The following is a 20743-nucleotide window of genomic DNA, read 5'->3' on the forward strand; positions in this document are numbered from 1 at the left end:
GTCCTCTGGTTCTCGATCCTTCCGCCAATGGGAAGAGTGTCTCTTTATTTACTTTATCTAAACCCTTCATGATTTTGAACACTTCTATCAAATCTCCTCTTAACCCTCTCTGCTGTAAGAACAACCCCAGCTTCTCCAGTCTATTCACGTAACTGAAGTCTCTCATCCCTGGAACCATTCTAGTAAATCTTTTCTACACCCTCTCTAAGGCCTTCACATCCTTCCTAAACTGCGGTGCCTAGAATTGGACACAATACTCCAGCTGTGGCCGAACCAGGGTCTTATAAAGGTTCAACATAACTCCCTTGCTTTTGTACTCTATGCCTCTATTTATAAGCGTATGCTTTTTTTAACCGCTTTCTCAACCTGTCCTGCCACCTTCAAAGATTTGTGCACATATACCCCTAGGTCTCTCTGTTCCTGCACCCCCTTTAGAATTGTACTATTTAGTTTATATTGCTTCTCCTCATTCTTCCTGCCAAAATGTATCACTTAGCACTTCTCTGATTTAAATTTCATCTGCCATGTGTCCACTTGTTCCACCAGTCTGTCTATGTCCTCTTGAAGTCTATTAATATCCTCCTCACTGTTCACTACACTTCCAAGTTTTGTGTTGTCTGCAAATTTTTAAATTGTGCCCTGTACACCCAAGTCCAAGTCATTAATATATATCAAAAAAAGCAGTGGTCCCAGTACTGACCCCTGAGGAACACCACTGTATACCTTCCTCCAGTCTGAAAAACAACCGTTCACCACTACACTCGGTTTCCTGTCCCTTAGCCAATTTCATATCTATGCTGCCACTTCCCCTTTCATTCCATGGGCTTCAATTTTGCTGACAAGCCTATTATGTGGCACTTTATCAAACACCTTTTGAAAGTCCATATACACAATATCAATCGCATTGCCCTCATCTACCCTCTCTGTTACCTCATCAAAAAACTCAATCAAGTTAGTTAAACACGATTTGCCTTTAACAAATCCATGCTGGCTTTCCTTTATTAATCCAAATGACTATTAATTTTGTCCTGAAATATCATTTCTAACAGCTTCCCCACCACCAAGGTTAAACTGGCTGACCTATAGTTGCTGGGTTTATCTTTACACCTTTTTTTGAACAAGGGTGTAACATTTGCAATTTTCCAGTCCTCTGGCACCACCCCCAAATCTAAGGATGTTTGGAAGATTATGGCCAGCACCTCTGCAATTTCCACCCTTACTTCTCTCAGCAACCTAGGATACATCCCATCCAGACCAGGTGACTTATCTACTTTAAGCCTTTCTAGTACCTCCTCTTTATCAATTTTAGCCCATCCGGTATCTCAACTACCATCTCTTTTACTGTGAATTTGGCAGCATCTTCTTCCTGGTAAAGACAGATGCAAAGTACTCATTTAGTAACTCAGCCTTGCCGTCTGCCTCCATGCATAGGACGCCTTTTTCTGTTCTCTGTACTCGGTAGTGTCAGCGCCGTGCGTTCTCTGTACTCGGTAGTGACGGTGCTGTACGTTCTCTGTACTCGGTAGTGACGGTGCTGTACATTCTCTGTACTCGGTAGTGACGGTGCTGTGCGTTCTCTGTACTCGGTAGTGTCGGTGCTGTACGTTCTCTGTACTCGGTAGTGTCGGTGCTGTACGTTCTCTGTACTCGGTAGTGTCGGTGCTGTACGTTCTCTGTACTCGGTAGTGTCGGTGCTGTACGTTCTCTGTACTCGGTAGTGTCGGTGCTGTACGTTCTCTGTACTCGGTAGTGTCGGTGCTGTACGTTCTCTGTACTCGGTAGTGTCGGTGCTGTACGTTCTCTGTACTCGGTAGTGTCGGTGCTGTACGTTCTCTGTACTCGGTAGTGTCGGTGCTGTACGTTCTCTGTACTCGGTAGTGTCGGTGCTGTACGTTCTCTGTACTCGGTAGTGTCGGTGCTGTACGTTCTCTGTACTCGGTAGTGTCGGTGCTGTACGTTCTCTGTACTCGGTAGTGTCGGTGCTGTACGTTCTCTGTACACGGTAGTGTCGGTGCTGTACGTTCTCTGTACTCGGTAGTGTCGGTGCTGTACGTTCTCTGTACACGGTAGTGTCGGTGCTGTACGTTCTCTGTACACGGTAGTGTCGGTGCTGTACGTTCTCTGTACACGGTAGTGCCGATGCCTGGTGTACAAGGACACCCAGGTCTCGTTGTACCTCCCCTTTTCCCAATCTATCACCATACAGATAATAATCTGTCTTTCTGTTTTTACAACCAAAGTGGATAACCTCACATTTATTCACGTTATACTGCATCTGCCATGTTCTCGCCCACTCACTCAACTTGTCTAAATCACATTGGAGCCTCTTTGCATCCTCCTCACAGCTCACATTCCACCCCAGCTTTGTGTCGTCTGCAAACTTGGAAATGTTACATTCAGTTCCCTCATCCAAATCATTGATATATATTGTGAATAGCTGGGGCCCAAGCACTGATCCCTGCGGTACCCCACTAGTCACTGCCTGCCACCCGGAAAAAGACCCGTTTATTCCTACCCTCTGTTTCCTGTCTGTCAACCAATTCTCAATCCATGCCAGTATATTCCCCCAATCCCATGTGCTTTAATTTTGCACACTAATCTCTTGTGTGGGACCTTATCAAAAGCCTTCTGAAAATCCAAGTACATCACATCCACTGGTTCTCCCCTAGCTATTCTACTAGTTACCTCCTCAAAAAACTCCAGTAGATTTGTTAAGCATGATTTCCCTTTCATAAACCCATGCTGACTTACCACCGACAGGATGTGGGAGCAGAGGACTCACCCAACCCATTGTCTGGAATGTGTAATTTGATCCAGTCATTATCAGGCAGGCTCCAGAGTTCAGACAGGCACAGCGCTAACACTACTGATTTCACAGAACAGATAGCGCTAACACTACCGAGTTCAGAGAATGCACAGCACTGACTTGACCAAGTACAGAGAACGCATAGCACTGACGTGACCAAGTACAGAGAACGCATAGCACTGATACTATCGAGTTCAAAGAACACACAGCACTGATGCTACCTAGTTTGGAACTGAAGGGAATCAGTATTAGTAAAAAAATAGTGCTAGGGAAATTAATGGGGCTAAAGGCTGACAAATCCCCAGGGCCTGATAATCCACATCCCATAGTACTAAAGGAAATGGCCCTGGAAATAGTGGATGCGTTGGTGATCATCTTCCAAAATTCTATAGACTCTGGAACAGTTCCTACAGTCCAATCCCATTAATGCCTTCCAAGTGTTCTGTTATCACATCCTTTATAATATTAGCATTTTCCCCAGTACTGATGTTAGGCTAACTGGTCTGTAATTCCCTGTTTTTTCTCTCCCTCCTTTTTTAAATAGTGGGGTTACATTTGCCACCCTCCAATCTGTAGGAACTGTTCCAGAGTCTATAGAATTTTGGAAGGTGTCAGTGCTATGCGTTCTCTGAACTCGGTAGTGTTAGCGCTATCTGTTCTGTGACAGAGTTCCTGTCTGAACTCTGGAGCCTGCCTGATAATGACTGGATCAAATTATGATGTGGAGATGCCGGTGATGGACTGGGGTTGACAATTGTAAACAATTTTACAACACCAAGTTATAGTCCAGCAATTTTATTTTAAATTCACAAGCTTTCGGAGATTTTCTCCTTCCTCAGGAAACATTTGCCTGAGGAAGGAGAAAATCTCCGAAAGCTTGTGAATTTAAAATAAAATTGCTGGACTATAACTTGGTGTTGTAAAATTGTTTACAATGGATCAAATTACACATTCCAGACAATGGGTTGGGTGAGTCCTCTGCTCCCACATCCTGTCGGTGGTCAGACCACAAGGTGCTGCCTCCACCATGGCGGGAATCCCACACAATCCCCGGCGGGTGACGTCACAATCGGGGTGAGGGTCAATTCCCGGGACTCGGGGGGGGGGGGGGGGGAGTGACGGGCGCGGGATTGAGCTGATGGGAACTGGAGTCTTTGCTATCAACATAAACGTTGCAAGAAAGTCTGAACCGCAACAGATTAAACACGGGAAATGCACATTTAAAAATACATCTGACGCAGAAAGAATCTTACTTTGAAAAATAAAACGAGGGGACGACAGTACGGTGCGCGCGCCCTGCGCTGAGGCCGCTTCACGCTCACGGGGCGGGGTTGAGCCGGGAGCCAATCGGGCTGCTCCATGTTGCTGTGTGCGGGACGCAGTTTGCGTTGCTAATGAAACGAAGATGGAGGCGAGCGGTAAGGAGGGTGAGTGTTGGAGAAAAACCCCCGGGCCGCCCGCACCCTTTATATCGGGCGACAGCAGGGCCGGCTGCGGGTGGGTTACTGCTCCTGGCCACAGCCTGCGGTGATGGTGCGGCCCCTGTGCGGATTAATTTAATGGAGCTTCCCGTAAACAGTGAGTGTGAGGGGACGGGGAGGATCCACATCTCCAGGTCCAGATCAGCGGGCTGCGGGGGCCCGGGTTGACCATGTCTCTCAGCTCTGCGGTTATGGGAATGGTTGGTTCGCTCCCTCACTCACTCCAGTATTTGGTGTCGATAGTCCGACTGCTGCTGGCATATATTCTCCCTCCTCCACCAAATTTAATATTTATGCCCGCAAGCGAGCTACAAAAAAATATTTGTAGCTCGAACTGCGACGATGTCCCCTACCTTCCCACCTCCGCCCTTTTTTGCTGTATTGATTCATTTGATGAGATTTGCATGGACCTTTTGGTGTTCGGTTTATAGAAACAAATTAGAAATCACTGATATACAAGCAACTAAGTAAGGAAGACATGTACGTCTGTAATTCTCAAAACTATTAGAAATCGTTTGAGGCAAATTCCAGCAAATGGATTTATGTTATCTGAATTGTGTTGTCATTGAGGTGAGAAAAGCCTTATCTCATTTGTAGTTATTGCATCAATGACCAAAATGATACTATTATTTTGAGAAATAACTTTGCTACATAGATATGTATAACATTGTAGTGATTGTCCAGATCCAAGAAAATAAAAACATAGCATTATTGACACTACCAAAATGGATGATTTCAATCAGTAAGGCCTTAAGATGACTGAGTATTGGCAAAATGTCAAACTGATGGTAGCATAATGAGGCATCATAGTAAGTACAGCACAGGGGGAGGCTATTTGGCCTATCGTGCCTGTGCCGGCTCTTTGAAAGAGCTATCCAATTAGTCCCATTCCCTTGCTCTTTCCCTCTCACCCTGTAAATTTTTTCCCTTCCACATATTTATCCAATTCCTTTTTGAAAGTTACTATTGAATCTGCTGAAGTGGGGGAGGGGGGAGGGGGGAGGGGGGTGGTGGGGGATATTGGACTGCTTTAAGATGAAGGCATCATGGGAGCTCCCTGGGTATCGGGCACATACTTTCATGAACCTCTTCTGGTTGTATACGAGTTGGATGTTAATGGAGTGGAAGCCCTCGCGTTAACAAAGGCTCCTGGCTGGTCGGAGGGTGCCCTGGTGGCTGCGAGTATGCAGGTCTGTCGCAACCTGCATTTATGGAAAGCCGACCAGAGCTGCAAACCCTAATGCTCTTCCCGTCTGACTGCTGTCATCAGTTGGAAATTAGATATATTGGCTAACCCTGGCAAATAATGCACCTGTGACCTGCCTGATGCACTTATGGGTGGCTGATTCCCACACTCTCGATATGTCCCCCGTGGCAGCCTGGAAGGATCCAGAAGCATAAAGGTTGAAGGCAGTCGTCACTTTCACTGGCATAGCCACCCAGTCCAGCTGGCAGCAGGCCTTCTTCCAGGAGGCTGCTGAGGTCAGCAACTACCTGCCTTGACAATAAGAGCCTCCTGAAGCACTACTCCTCAGACAGGTCAAGGAAGTTGAGCCTCTGTGGACCCTGTGAGGTGAGTAAGGTCTTCTGCGAGCATGCCCCCTCTGTTGCTGCCTTTTCTGTGGCCCTCTTGCAACTCCTTCTTCATCATCTTGCCTTTGCTGCTGCTGCTCCTCTTCATCTTTACTTCAGTAGAGTGCAACTAAAGATGCACTCTACTAGAGTCAGCTTCTATTTTTTTGTAAAGATTCTCTAAATCACAAGCCAAAGCAAACAGTGATCGCAGAATCACAGCCCACAATGAAGTAAAAGAGCACCTGTGAATGTTGCAGCTTTATTCACATCATAGCCTCTTTACATTCAGGACCCATTCCTACCAGGCTTCCCCTAGCGATCTTGTCGATCTGTGTGATACCTGTGCTGCACTAGTTAAAATCACATTGGGGTCCTAATTGCATCATAGGACCCTTATTTACATATATTCATGAGCATCCCACCTCTCTGCAGCAGGAGACCTTTCAACCCCAATACTCGCCGCCGTTAATATTGCGGCAACCGGGAACGTGGTGGGTTGGGGGCGGGATTACCATTTCCTATATTTTAATCCCTTGCCTGACTGTTTCCTGCTCTTCGGAGGCGGTGGTTAAAATCGAGGCTTTTGTATTTGTAGACACTTTGTTAACTTTTTGCCCCATTTTTCTCTCCTCCATCTCAGGGACTATTTCACATTGCAATACTCCATCGGATAAGACAATTTTATAGCACCTTGAATTTATTATATTGTGATTTTTAATCAAATAAATGAAACTACAGCCACAAAGTTACAGTGTGTAAGCTCTATTAAATTCTGAATATGCTCTTCTCACTTAGAGAAGTGACCACCTACTCCTAGGTGGTCACTTCTCTAAGTGCAATATAGCACCTGTTATTTTTAAGCAATGTGCTGTCCTTTTGTCATTTATCTATGATGATCTGATGGTTATACAGCTGCCAGTTTTACATGATTGATTTTTAAAGCAATGTGAGCTGGCAGTACCAAGTTATGCTGCCTGCTCTGCACAGCTCACAAGTCCAGAATCCGCTCTGCATATACAGACCTAAACTCACGTGTATGGCTCTGCTTCCTTTGAAAGCCAATGAGATTTTAATGTTAAGAAAGGGATAAAAGTCTTGTTGGCTTTTTACTAACATTAAAACTTTAAAAGGCCATCCAGCAGATTTCTTGGATGCTTTTAAAGTTTTAAAAAGCTAGGTTTGTACTGGTTGCAGTTATGCTACAGCCATTGTGAAACCACAATTACACCCAGTGCCAAATTCCAAATTGATGCTGGTTTGCCTGTTGTTATAGTGTAAATTTTGTATTGCTATATAGCTGAAACCACTTCTCAGTAATGTCATTTAAAAACAGTTGTAAACAATTTTACAACACCAAGTTATAGTCCAGCAATTTTATTTTAAATTCACAAGCTTTCGGAGATTTTCTCCTTCCTCAGGCAAATGTTTAAAATTTAAAAACAGGAAATGCTGGAAATACTTAGCAGGTCAGGTAGCATCTGTGGAGCGAGAAACAGAGTTAACGTTTCAGGTCGAAGACCTTTCATCAGAACTGGAAGAAGTTAAAGATTTAGGTTTTTAAGCAAGTACAGAGTCAGGGGAGGGGTGGAAAGAACAAAATTAAAGGTCTGTCTCTCCTCCCCTCCCCTCCCCTCCCCCTTCGGCCTCGGCCTCTGCCCCGCTCTTGGTGTCTTCACTGCTGTTCTTCAGATCCTTGTTGTGCACCTCTGTCTTCCGCACCTGCAAATCCCAGAACTGCACGACGTGCCTGCCATGGGTGGTCATTTCCTCCTCCTCTGGAATAGATCCATTGCGCCTCCCATCTTGATATTGTCAGTTTGAGAGGATTCAAATTGTTGGTAAATTTCCCTGAACACAAGAATTCTCAGTCTCAACAAAGAACTCTCAGCCTAAACACAAAGATCTCCCAACCAAACCTTTGCTTAAGAGAACTGAGTGCCCAGCTGCAATACCTCATCTTTTATTGAGATGTGTCAATCACAGGTTTAAAGGGCCAAATGAGCTTCGGCTGCAGAGAGGTTTAGAGGTGCTGGAGGACGAAGGCGCTTGTCAGTCATCCTCTGTTGGCAGCAACATTGAGGATGAATACGAGGAGGAGGAATAAGACAGTGGTGCACCCATCACTAGACCAACCACACACAATGATGCCAGGGATGCCCTTATCTCTCTCAGGTTCTTATATTGACAGTCCAAAAATAAAGATATTTGAGATACTCATGCCGCCTGGCACAATCACCATCACGACCACCAAACCCCCTCCTTTGCACAAAACAGTCCTTCATTGTCACATACACCGATTGCACAGCCGCCATATGTGTGTCATTATGTATTGGCATTCATCATGAAACAAATGAAAGGTCCGCTTGAAAATCTGGAAGCATAATGGCCAAGATTTGGAAGTGTTGATAATGAATAAATTTTATGTGCCAACATAAAAGGAAATAGAAATCACAACATAACATTTCTTCCATACCCTTGGTGAACTACAATTGCTTAAACTTATGCTTTCTACTTGGTGCATCCACTGTGGCTTCAGCCTTGCTGTGACTGCTCAGATTCTTTTGGCTTACGACCTCTGGGTTTTGGAGCCTGTGAGGACCTGCCAAAGAATGCTCCACCTGCACCTGGGTAGGGGCAGACATGGCTATTGGGAGAGAAGGCAGCATTTTGGGTATTAGTTGAGGGTGGTGGTGGTGGGGAGGGGAGGTGAGATGTGGGAGCGCTCTGAGTGGAGATCCCACTTCTATGTCCTCTTTTGCCATCACCCCTCTCCTGGGCCAGCGTCACATCACTCCTACCACACTGCTGGAGGGCAGCTTGGTGACGATCAGTGACGTGTTGAAAAACCACTGATAAAGTATCTGTCATCCTATTTAAGGAGGCCATATACTGACTTCCAAAATCTGCACAGCTGTGCTGATGTCGTGCATAGACTTACTTGTGGGCCGTGCTTGAATGGAGGTGGCCACTCTCTCCATTGCATACATTCTCCCACTTACCTGCGATACCACTCCACTATTGCTGAAGTTGGAGTCTTCCAGCCTCTCAGTTATTGTGGGGAGTGTGCGTGGCAAATTTTCCAGTACCTCACAAAGGTGCATCTGTACCTGAATCATTCTCCTTCTCAACAATTGCCCCCAGGGTTCAGCATCTGTATCCAGCTGAGCAGAGCTTGGAGAAGAGTGCGCCCCCCACCGACGCAGATTCTCCACAGCTGCCCCTGCTACTACTGTGTTTTTTTATTCGTTCATGGGATGTGGGCGTCGCTGGCGAGGCCAGCATTTATTGCCCATCCCTAATTGCCCTTGAGAAGGTGGTTGTGAGCCGCCGCCCTGAACTGCTGCAGTGCGTGTGGTGAAGGTCCTCCCACGGTGCTGTTAGGAAGGGAGTTCCAGGATTTTGATCCAGCGACGATGAAGAATCGGCGATATATTTCCAAGTCGGGATGATGTGTGACTTGGAGGGGAACCTGCATGTGGTGGTGTCCCCATGTGCCTGCTGCCCTTGTCCTTCTAGGTGGTAAAGGTCGCGGTTTTGGGAGGGTCTGTCGAAGAAGCCTTGGCGAGTTGCTGCAGTGCATCCTGTGGATGGTACACATTGCAGCCACGGTGCGCTGGTGGTGAAGGGAGTGAATGTTTAGGGTGGTAGATGGGGTGCCTATCAAGGGGGCTGCTTTGTCCTGGATGGTGTCGAGCTTCTTGAATGTTGTTGGAGCTGCACTCATCCAGGCAAGTAGAGAGTATTCCATCACACTCCTGACTGGAGCCTTGTAGATGGTGGAAAGGCTTTGGGGAGCCAGGAGGTGAGTCACTCGCCACAGAATACCCAGCCTCTGGCCTGCTCTTGTAGCCACAGTATTTATATGGCTGGTCCAGTTAAGTTTCTGGTCAATGGTGACTCCCAGGATGTTGATGGTGGGGGATTCGGCGATGGTAATGCCGTTGAACGTCAAGGGGAGGTGGTTAGACTCTCTCTTGTTGGAGATGGTCATTGCCTGGCACTTGTCTGGCACGAATGTTAGTTGCCACTTATCAGCGCAAGCCTGGATGTTGTCCAGGTCTTCCTGCACGCGGGCTCGGACTGCTTCATTATCTGAGGGGTTGCGAATGGAACTGAACACTGTGCAATCATCAGCGAACATCCCCATTTCTGACCTTACGATGGAGGGAAGGTCATTGATGAAGCAGCTGAAAAAGAGTGGGCCGAGGACACTGCCCTGAGGAACTCCTGCAGCAATATCCTGGGGCTGAGATGATTGGCCTCCAACAACTACTACCATCTTCCTTTGTGCTAGGTATGACTCCAACCACTGGAGAGTTTTCCCCCTGATTCCCATTGACTTCGATTTTACCAGGGCTGCTTGGTGCCACACTCGGTCAAATGCAGCCTTGATGTCAAGGGCAGTCACTCTCACCTCACCTCTGGAATTCAGCTCTTTTGTTCATGTTTGGACCAAGGCTGTAATGAGGTCTGGAGCCGAGTGGTCCTGGTGGAACCCAAACTGAGCATCGGTGAGCAGGTTATTGGTGAGTAAGTGCCGCTTGATAGCACTGTCGACGACACCTCCATCACTTTGCTGATGATTGAGAGTAGACTGATGGGGCGGTAATTGGCCGGATTGGATTTGTCCTGCTTTTTGTGGACAGGGCATAGCTGGGCAACTTTCCACATTGTCGGGTAGATGCCAGTGTTGTAGCTGTACTGGAACAGTTTGACTAGAGGAGCAGCTAGTACTGGAGTACAAGCCTTCAGCACTACAGCCGGGATGTTGTTGGGGCCCACAGTCTTTGTTGTATCCAGTGCACTCAGCCGTTTCTTGATATCACGTGGAGTGAATCAAATTGGCTGAAGATTGGCTTCTGTGATGGTGGGGATATCGGGAGGAGGTCGAGATGGATCATCCACTCTGCACATCTGGCTGAAGATAGTTGTAAACGCTTCAGCCTTGTCTTTTGTACTTACGTGCTGGACAACGCCATCATTGAGGATGGGGATGTTTACAGAGCCTCCTCCTCCCGTTAGTCGTTTAATTGTCCACTACCATAGGAGGGGAGGAGCTAAATACGATTAAAATCATTAAGGAATTGGTACTCAGTAAATTAATGGGACTCAAGGCGGATAAATCCCCTGGACCTGATGGCTTACATCCCAGGGTCTTGAGGGAAGTGGCAGTACGGATTGTGGATGCTTTGGTAATAATTTTCCAAAATTCTCTGGACTCAGCAAAGGTCCCGGCAGATTGGAAAACTGCTAATGTAACACCGTTATTTAAAAAGGGTAGTAGGCAGAAGGCTGGAAATTATAGACCAGTTAGCCTAACATCTGTGGTGGGTAAAATTTTGGAGTCTATTATTAAGGAGACAGTAGCGGAACATTTGGATAAACATAATTTAATAGGACAAAGTCAGCATGGCTTTACGAAGGGGAAGTCATGTCTGACAAATTTGCTTGAGTTCTTTGAGGATATAACGTACAGAGTGGATAAAGGGGAACCAGTGGATGTAGTGTATTTAGACTTCCAGAAGGCATTCGACAAGGTGCCACATAAAAGATTATTGCTCAAGATAAAGAATCACTGGATTGGGGGTAATATTCTGGCATGGGTGGAGGATTGGTTATCTAACAGGAAGCAGAGAGTTGGGATAAATGGTACATTCTCGGACTGGCAACCAGTAGCCAGTGGTGTTCCGCAGGGGTCGGTGCTGGGTCCCCAACTCTTTACAATCTATATTAACGATTTGGAGGAGGGGACCAAGTGTAATATATCAAAGTTTGCAGATGATACAACGGTGGGAGGGAAAGTAGAGAGTGAGGAGGACATAAAAAACCTACAAGGGGATATGGACAGGCTGGGTGAGTGGGCGGAGATTTGGCAGATGCAATACAATGTTGGAAAATGTGAGGTTATGCACTTTGGCAGGAAAAATCGGAGAGCAAGTTATTATCTCAATGGCGAGAAACTGGAAAGTACTGCAGTACAAAGGGATCTGGGGGTCCTAGTGCAAGAAAATCAAAAGGTTAGTATGCAGGTGCAGCAGGTGATCAAGAAGGCCAATGGAATGTTGGCTTTTATTGCTAGGGGGATAGAATATAAAAACAGGGAGGTATTGCTGCAGTTATATAAGATATTAGTGAGACCGCACCTGGAATACTGCATACAGTTTTGGTGTCCATACTAAAGAAAAGACATACTTGCTCTCGAGGCAGTACAAAGAAGGTTCACTCGGTTAATCCCGGGGATGAGGGGGCGGACATATGAGGAGAGGTTGAGTAGATTGGGACTCTACTCATTGGAGTTCAGAAGAATGAGAGGCGATCTTATTGAAACATATAAGATTGTGAAGGGTCTTGATCGGGTGGATGCGGTAAGGATGTTCCCAAGGATGGGTGAAACTAGAACGAGGGGGCATAATCTTAGAATAAGGGGCTGCTCTTTCAAAACTGAGATGAGGAGAAACATCTTCACTCAGAGGGTGGTAGGTCTGTGGAATTTGCTGCTCCAGGAAGCTGTGGAAGCTACATCATTAAATAAATTTAAAACAGAAATAGACAGTTTCCTAGAAGTAAAGGGAATTAGGGGTTACGGGGAGTGGGCAGGAAATTGGACATGATTTTAGATTTGAGGTTAGGACCAGATCAGCCATGATCTTATTGAATGGCGGAGCAGGCTCGAGGGGCCGATTGGCCTACTCCTGCTCCTATTTCTTATGTTCTTATGTTCTTTACCATTCACGACTGGATGTGGCAGGACTATAGAGCTTTGATCTGATCCGTTGGTTGTCGAATTGCTTAGCTCCATCTATAGCATGTTGCTTCTGCTGTTTAGCATGCATGCAGTCCTGAGTTGTAGCTTCACCAGGTTGGCACCTCATTTTTAGGTACGCCTGGTGCTGCTCCTGGCATGCTCTTCTACACTCCTCATTGAACCAGGCTTGATCCCCTGGCTTGTTGGTAATGGTAGAGTGAGGAATATGCCGGGCCATGAGGTTACAAATTGTGCTGGAATACAATTCTGCTGCTGGCCCACAGCGTATCATGGACTACTAGATCTGTTATGAATCTATCCCATTTAGCACGGTGATAGTGCCACACAACACGATGGATGGTGTCCTCAGTGCGAAGACGGGACTTCGTCTCCACGAGGACTGTGGTGGTCACTCCTACCAATACTGCCATGGACAGGTTGATTGGTGAGGACAAGGTCAAGTAGGTTTTTCCCTCGTGTTGGTTCGCTCACCACCTGCCGCAGGCCCAGTCTGGCAGCTATGTCCTTCAGGACTCGGCCAGCTCAGTCAGTAATGATGCTACCGAGCCACTCTTAGTGATGGACATTGAAGTCCCCCACCCAGAGTACATTCTGTGCCCTTGCTACCCTCAGTGCTTCCTCCAAGTGGTGTTCAACATGGAGGAGGACTGATTCATCAGCTGAGGGAGGATGGTAGGTGGTAATCAGCAGGAGGTTTCCTTGCCCGTGTTTGACCTGATGCCATGAGATTTCATGGGGTCCGGAGTCAATGTTGAGGACTCCCAGGGCCACTCCCTCCTGACTATATCACTGTACCGCCACCTCTGGTGGGTCTGTCCTGCCAGTGGGACAGGACATACCCAGGGATGACTACTGAATCACCAGGTGACAACCCAATTATCTGTATAAGAGGACCCACTGAAGTGCGAGTATCTACACTGGTGCATGGCTGCATATCCTGTGATGCTGCATCCTCAGAAGGAATGAGGTCCTCTGAGGAATCGACATCATCCATATCTGCAGACTGTTCTTGTAGTTGTGAAGACCCTGGAAGACACAAGAAATCGGGGTCGGGGGTAAGATATCAGCATGGATAGAGGATTGATTAACGGACAGAAAACAGAGAGTAGGGATAAACGGGTCATTTTCAGGTTGGCAGGCTGTAACTCGTGGGGTACTGCAAGGATCAGTGCTTGGGCCTCAGCTATTTGCAATCTATATTAATGACTTGGATGAAGGGACCAAGTGTAATGCATCCAAGTTTGCTGACTACAAAGCTAGGTGGGAAAGTAAGCTGTGAGGAGGATACAGAGTCTGCAAAGGGATATAGACTGGCTAAGTGAGTGGGCAAGAAGTTGGCAGATGGAGTATAATGTGAGGCTATTCACTTTGGTAGGAAGAATGGAAAAACAGAATATTTTTTAAATGGTGAGAAACTATTAAATGTTGGTGTCCAGAGCGACTTGGGTGTCCTGGTACAAGAAACACAATAAGTTAGCATGCAGGTACGGCAAGCAATTGGGAAGGCAAATGGCATGTTGGCCTTTATTGCAAGGGGGTTGGAGTACAAGAGTAAGGAAGTCGTACTGTTGTAGAGGGCTTTGGTGAGACCTCACCTGGGATACTGTATACAGTTTTGGTCTCCTTATCGAAGGAAGGATATACTTGCCTTAAAGGCGGTGCAATGAAGGTTCACTAGATTGATTCCTGGGATGAGAGGGTTGTCCTATGAGGAGAGATTGAGTAAAATGGGCCTTTATTCTCTGGAGTTTAGAAGAATGAGAGGTGATCCCATTGAAATATATAAGACTGTGAAGGGGACTTGACAGGGTAGAGGCTGAGAGGTTGGTTTCCCTGGCTGGAGAGTCTAGAACTAGAGGGAATAGTCACTGGATAAGGGGTCGGCCATTTAAGACTGAAGTGAGGCATTTCTTCACTCAGAGGGTTGTGAATCTTTGGAATTCTCTTCCCAGAGGGCTGTGGATGCTGAGTCGTTAAGTATTTTCAAGGCTGAGATAAATAAATTTTTGGACTTTAGGGGAATCAAGGGATATGGGGATTGGGCTGGAAAGTGGTGTTGAGGTTGAAGATCAGCCGTGATCTGATTGAATGGCGGAGCAGACTCGATGGGCCGTATGGCCTACTCCTGCTCCTATTTCGTATGTTCTTATGAAACGACTTATTCTTGGCACAATAACAATCTTGCCAATCTCCATACTCAGGCTTCTCAAACTTCAGGCATTGATTATATAAAGTCAGCATCTTTGTGAAAGATGTTTTAAATTGTGTCACCAGCTATCTGTGAGCTCCCAGTCTCTCCATCTCCGATTGAGAGGACCGCAGATGTCGTCTTTATCTCTATTGAGTCCTCCTCTGCATCAGTTAGTTCCACAATCTCTGGAGGTCCACCGCCTGTCCTCATCCTCTCTCTTGCGTTTTGTGCTCTTTTCTCCTACAAGAGGCAGCAGCACAGACCTGTGAGTGACTGAAGGTGCCGTATTCACTTGATGAATGCAGTGCATTGGGTGAGGATGACTATCCTACAGATGCATCAGAGGGTCACTGTCACACACATGCATCACATTGCATCAGGATTGGGGTGAGTGACCTTGTTGGTTACATAAATGGGGAGGTGAGAAAGTGGATAGAAAGTGAAGGGTGGTTGCTGGTGACACTTAAGTGGGTGTGAGGAGTTTAGTGATGGAGTAGGCTTGCCAAGACAGAGTGATGAAGGGAAGGCGTTGTTCGCCACAGGATGTGGGCGAATCAGCAAGTGTACACACTTTTCCAGACCTGGTCAGGTCATTGAAGCCCTTCCTGCACTGCAGCCAAGATCTGGGCACCTTGCTTCTGCTTGTCACCTCTTGTGCTACCTCTAACCAAGCCTTTTTAGTGACAGAACCAGGTTTCTTCCTGCCATCCCATGGATAAAAAAACCTCCCTCCTGGTTCTCACTGCAGCCAGTAGTACATCTGGGGAAGCATCAATAAATCTAGGTGGTGCTTTTGCTCTCCTGGATTCCATTTCTCCTTTCTCCTCCAAAATCCATTGTTAAACTGGCCCTTTAAATGCTGCAGTTCTGATCGCATCATCCAGGTGCGCAGCACGCCCATGCACAGCTTGGAGACGTGAAACCCGGAAGAAAAGATAATTGCCTGCAATCGAGTTGCGTTTGCAGATTTAAACGCGCACACTTGACTTCTAGGTTCCCCACGTGCAAATCTACCCACTAGCTGAGTTCCCAGCTCCAAGTTAAAATCCAGGTCACTATCTTAAGCTCTGTTTCTTTCAAACTAGAAACATTTTTTACATCATTTGATAATTCAGAGCATAGGTGAAGGAGGGCTTTCTGGTTACAGCATCTAGGCACTGCCATTGACCACAAATAGATTTATTGTTACGGTACAGACAGCAATCTCTAGTTCCTTGAATAAGTTCACTTCATAAAAGTCTCTTCATAAGCAAATGTCGCTCAATGAATCATTATATTTTCTGATTTAAAGATAATAAAATCACTGAAACTTTTAAGTTGGTGTTGATATCTTGGAAATCATAAAAGACATCCAAGTGTGTGTTATTTGGGGGAAAGCCTTGACAGCACTATTTAATAAATTGAAGATTGATGGATCATTCAGTAATGTACCTCTGTAAATGAGTAATCATTAATCTGTATTTTAATGTTGGCATTCTATTTGTGAAGGTGGAGCAGCTGTAGCTAATCTGACACCGTGCCGAATTTGTGGAAGAACTTTTTTACCAGCAACACGGGTGAGTGTATAGTATCAAATTAACACTTTCTTCTCCTTTCTTACCCCCTCCCCAATTATATTAGCCAGAGATGATTGAATTGTATTTTTTTCTGCATTTAAGAAATGGATGGCACCATTAAGAGTAGGGACATACAAATGTTGAACTGGACCAGAACCATGTGATGCATAATTTAAACCTATTTTGGAGAAAGTATTTCAAGTCGGTTGAAATTTTATATTTAAACAAGAAAAATCAAAATTGCTCGATTACAGTTGAGTTTATGATACAAAAGAAATGTGAGAAAGTTTATGCACTCAAATGGTGTTCAATTTTATAACTGCATTATCCTTCAAAATTGAACAGAATCTTCAAGCGGTACATGCCTTCAATACCACAATGTAAATCTTCAGTTTATCGGGGAATGCATTGAAAGAAAAAAATAGCAGTTTGTCTGTAATATGCTTGCATAAGTCGCAATGATCTGTTTAAAACTCACCTTTGATTTTTTTTTATTCGTTCATGGGATGTGCGCATCGCTGGCAAGGCCAGCATTTATTGTCCACCCCTAATTGCCCTTCAGAAGGTGGAGGTGAGCCGCCTTCTTGAACCGTTGCAGTCAGTGTGGTGAAGGTTCTCCCACGGTGCTGTTAGGTAGGGTGTTCCAGGATCTTGACCCAGCGACGATGAAGGATATATTTGGATATATTTCCAAGTCAGCATGGTGTGTGACTTGGAGGGGAACGTGCAGGTGGTGGTGTTCCCATGTGCCTGTTGCCCTTGTCGTTCTAGGTGGTAGAGGTCGTAGGTTTGGGAGGTGCTGTCGAAGAAGCCATGGCGAGTTGCTGCAGTGCATCCTGTGGATGGTACACACTGCAGCCATGGTGCGCCAGTTGTGAAGGGAGTGAATGTTTAGGGTGGTGGATGGGGTGCCAATCAAGCGGGCTGCTTTGTCCTGGATGGTGTCGAGCTTCTTGAGTGTTGTTGGAGCTGCCCTCATCCAGGCAAGTGGAGAGTATTCCATCACACTCCTGACTTGTGCCTTGTAGATCGTGGAAAGGCTTTGGGGAGTCAGGAGGTGAGTCACTCGCCACAGAATACCCAGCCTCTGACCTGCTCTTGTAGCCAAAGTATTTATGTGGCTTGTCCAGTTAAGTTTCTGGTCAATGGTGACCCCCAGGATGTTGATGGTGGGGGATTTGGCGATGGTAATGCCGTTGAATGTCAACTGGAGGTGGTTAGACTCTCTCTTGTTGGAGATGGTCGTTGTCTGGCACTTGTTTGGCGTGAATGTTACTTGCCACTTATCAGTCCAAGCCTGGATGTTGTCCAGGCCTTGGCAGCAGCAGTTCTGTAATTTTGCAGAGTAAGCTTGTTCTGGCTTCAAAACAACTGGATTTGTGTTGCATGTTGCTTTACTTTGCTCATTCAGCCCACTGTCTATCTTGACTTGTGTGTGTGATATTTTTATATAACATTAAAATCCTTTTTTTATTACCCGATGGCTGTTGCATGTACGTGATATCTGCGAAGTGCAGGTATGACATTGATATGCAAAAAATAGTTGTAAACCAAAGTAACGTCTTGCTTATTGTGCACATCAGTCTAGGCTCAGGATGCAAATTCTCATATGCAATTTTTGAGCACCGAGCCTAGAATGCATCATGGCAACAGTGCATAAGCCAGGCATTACTCAGCTGTACAATATCGCTAGTAGAGTAAACAATGAACCTGAATAAAAAATTAGATAGTCTAGCATTTTTAAAAAAAATTGGACTTTCTAACCATTTCACTCTCCAAAGACCAATATAAAGGAAGTATGTGAGAGGCTGCAGTTTTGCAGTTGTAGATTATCCAGATGATTCTGATAGGTTAGCACACTCTCCTATCACCCCTGGCATCTGGGTTTGAATCCAGCACAGGTTAATGGGATGGATTCTGCTGGCTGTCCTACACAAAAATGAGTTTGGGCCGATTCAGTCCAATCCCAGTGCACATGGGTCCACATTGCAAAACTATCCTTTATTCAGTTCAATTCTCAATGAATTGCCATTTTCATTGAGAAGACCTAGGGATGACTGGTGTAGGTAATGGAAAAATTCGCACTGCTGCAGTATGGTATAGTTTTGAGGGTGTTAAGGCATGTTATTGGGAAAGAGAAGAACTTTAATTCTGTATCTGTCCATGCTTGATGTTCATACTAGATGATAAAATAGGAAAACAGTTCCATTAATAGCACTACCATCCTTCACTGTGAGTACAAAAATAAATCTATCAATAGGTGACTTAGACAGTGTGGCCAATGAACCTAACAGGTGCGATATTTACTAACCCCATGCAACGTGAATTAGATCCAATGTAGAGCTTGTTGAATGCATTCAGTATCCAGAAATTAAAATAAAAACAGAAATTGCTGGGAATACATAGCACGTCTATTAAAATGTGAAAAGGAGTATAATTGTTTGGATGTCTACCTCTTGTTAGTCTGTTTTTTGTTTCGAGATACTGACTGACCTGTTGTGCATTTTCTGTTTTTCTTTCAGGTTTTCAGATTTCCAGAATTTGTAGTTTTTCTCTTTATCTCTGCCTAGAAAATGAGCTATATTAGACTGGTTTTGCTTGTAATCCATCACAATTATCTTTAAAATTGACATCACAGATACCCAAAAAATAACCGTGCTATTGTAGATAAGGTTTTATGCATGTATACAACAGAAGTAAGTCAACAAATACAGAAATCTGGTTGCGGTTGGATAGAAACCTGACCATGGAGACCAGTTGAGTTTTCCTGCATTCCCCAGTGTTCTTGGGGTGATTCCGCTCATCTGATTCTCCACCAGCAAGGCAATTGCTTAAACCTATTCAATATAATGTAATTCTATGAGTTCCTATTCGATGTTTTTTTTGTAGACAAACTGTGTTGTTAAGTCAGATATGCTCTGCATTCTAACAAAAACTTTAAGGTTGCTTTTTTGAAATTTTGCTTGCAGTTAAAGCATGAACCCATCTGCCAAAAAAATGCGAACAAGAAAAGGAAGACTTTTGACTCCAGTAGGCAGAGAGCTGAAGGAACTGATATTCCTACCTTAAAACCTCTAAAGACCCGGGTAGGTAAATAAAGTTTTACAAGTATTTTTGACTGGAAATAAGATTCACACTATTTTGTTGTGTGCAAATAAGATCTTGTTTTTTTCCCCCCAAAAATAAACAAAATAATGTTATCCAGGCAGGCTGATTTGCCTTGACTTTCCATGCTCATATATTTTATACTTTCAAGAATAAGATTCTGTATATACTCGTGTATGGGACTAGAAATTTAAGCCTTGAATCAGGTTGAAATTTGGGATTTTCTTTTATCTCAATCACTCTGGTGATACTATAGCTCATTCTAGGGAGTGCACTCATCTGCTGCTGGCTTTACTCCTTTACTCCTGCCTAACCAGAGTCTCCAGCATGTCTCCTCTCCTTCTAGCTCCCTATCTATGTATAATGTGGCAGTGTGTGGAATGGGTGACATAAAATCACATTCCCTCCTTTATGGAATAGTAGTGACTAGATTTTTAGTAGTAGTCATAAATTTTATTTAGTAATAGCAGAAGCTAGATTTTTAATAGTCATAGACTTTTTTTTCGGTTTGCTTGGTTGGAAAATAGGAGTTTGTGGTTTTCCTTGTGCACAAGGTATATATGGCACCTTTTTTATTTTATTTAATGTTGAAGAATGCCATAGGCAGCTCAGAGCTTTTTTTCGCTCGAAGTCTACATTATTCATTATTTTTCTGACAGTTACGTTTGAATTATGTATAGACATATTTGATGTTTGCCTACATAATGATCATTGCATTTTAAAAGATAATTCATTGTATGAAGCCTTTTGAAACACTCTTGTCGTGAAAGGTGCTGTATGAATGTAAGTATATTATTAAGCCGCATTCATCTTCTGGAAACGGCAGAAAAATATCGTTGAATGTTAAAATGAGATAATCATGTTCCAAGTTCCTTTAATTTTACATCTTGTAAAAGCCACTATAAAATGTATGCAGGTGAGAGGTTTTGATAAAGTAAATAGGGAGAAACTGTTTCCCTTGGCAGGAGGGTGGGTAACCAGAGGTCACAGACTTAAGGTAATTAGCAAAAGAACCAGAGGGGAGATAAGGAGAAATTTTTTTCATTAGCGAGTTGTTATGATCTGGAATGCACTGCCTGAAAGGATGGTGGAAGCAGATTCAATAGTAACTTTCCAAAAAGGGAATTGGATAAATACTTGAAGGGAAAAAATTGCAGGGCTACGGGGAAAGAACAGGGGTGTGGGAATAATTAGTTATCTCTTTCCAGGAGCCGGCACAGGCACGGTGGGCCAAATGGCCTCCTTCTGCCTTGTATGATTCTA

The 20743-nt window shown here is 44.8% G+C and overlaps 1 protein-coding gene across 4 annotated transcripts in view; it reads left to right on the plus strand.

Annotated features, from left to right (window-relative positions):
• The first annotated feature begins 4182 nt into the window (after positions 1-4182).
• Positions 4183-20743, plus strand: part of zc2hc1a (zinc finger, C2HC-type containing 1A) — an 88281-nt gene continuing 71720 nt past the window's right edge. For 3 of the 4 annotated variants that reach the window (XM_067980653.1, XM_067980664.1, XM_067980665.1), the window contains exons 1-3: positions 4183-4233; positions 16308-16375; positions 19345-19461. In XM_067980653.1, coding sequence (XP_067836754.1) covers positions 4212-4233; positions 16308-16375; positions 19345-19461 — 207 coding nt within the window. In that variant the 5' untranslated portion in view covers positions 4183-4211. The remainder of the gene's footprint in view (positions 4234-16307; positions 16376-19344; positions 19462-20743) is intronic. The other variant, XM_067980660.1, reaches the window with a different exon arrangement.

The sequence above is a fragment of the Heptranchias perlo genome, chromosome 3 (assembly GCF_035084215.1).
Source record: "Heptranchias perlo isolate sHepPer1 chromosome 3, sHepPer1.hap1, whole genome shotgun sequence".
NCBI lineage: Eukaryota > Metazoa > Chordata > Chondrichthyes > Hexanchiformes > Hexanchidae > Heptranchias > Heptranchias perlo.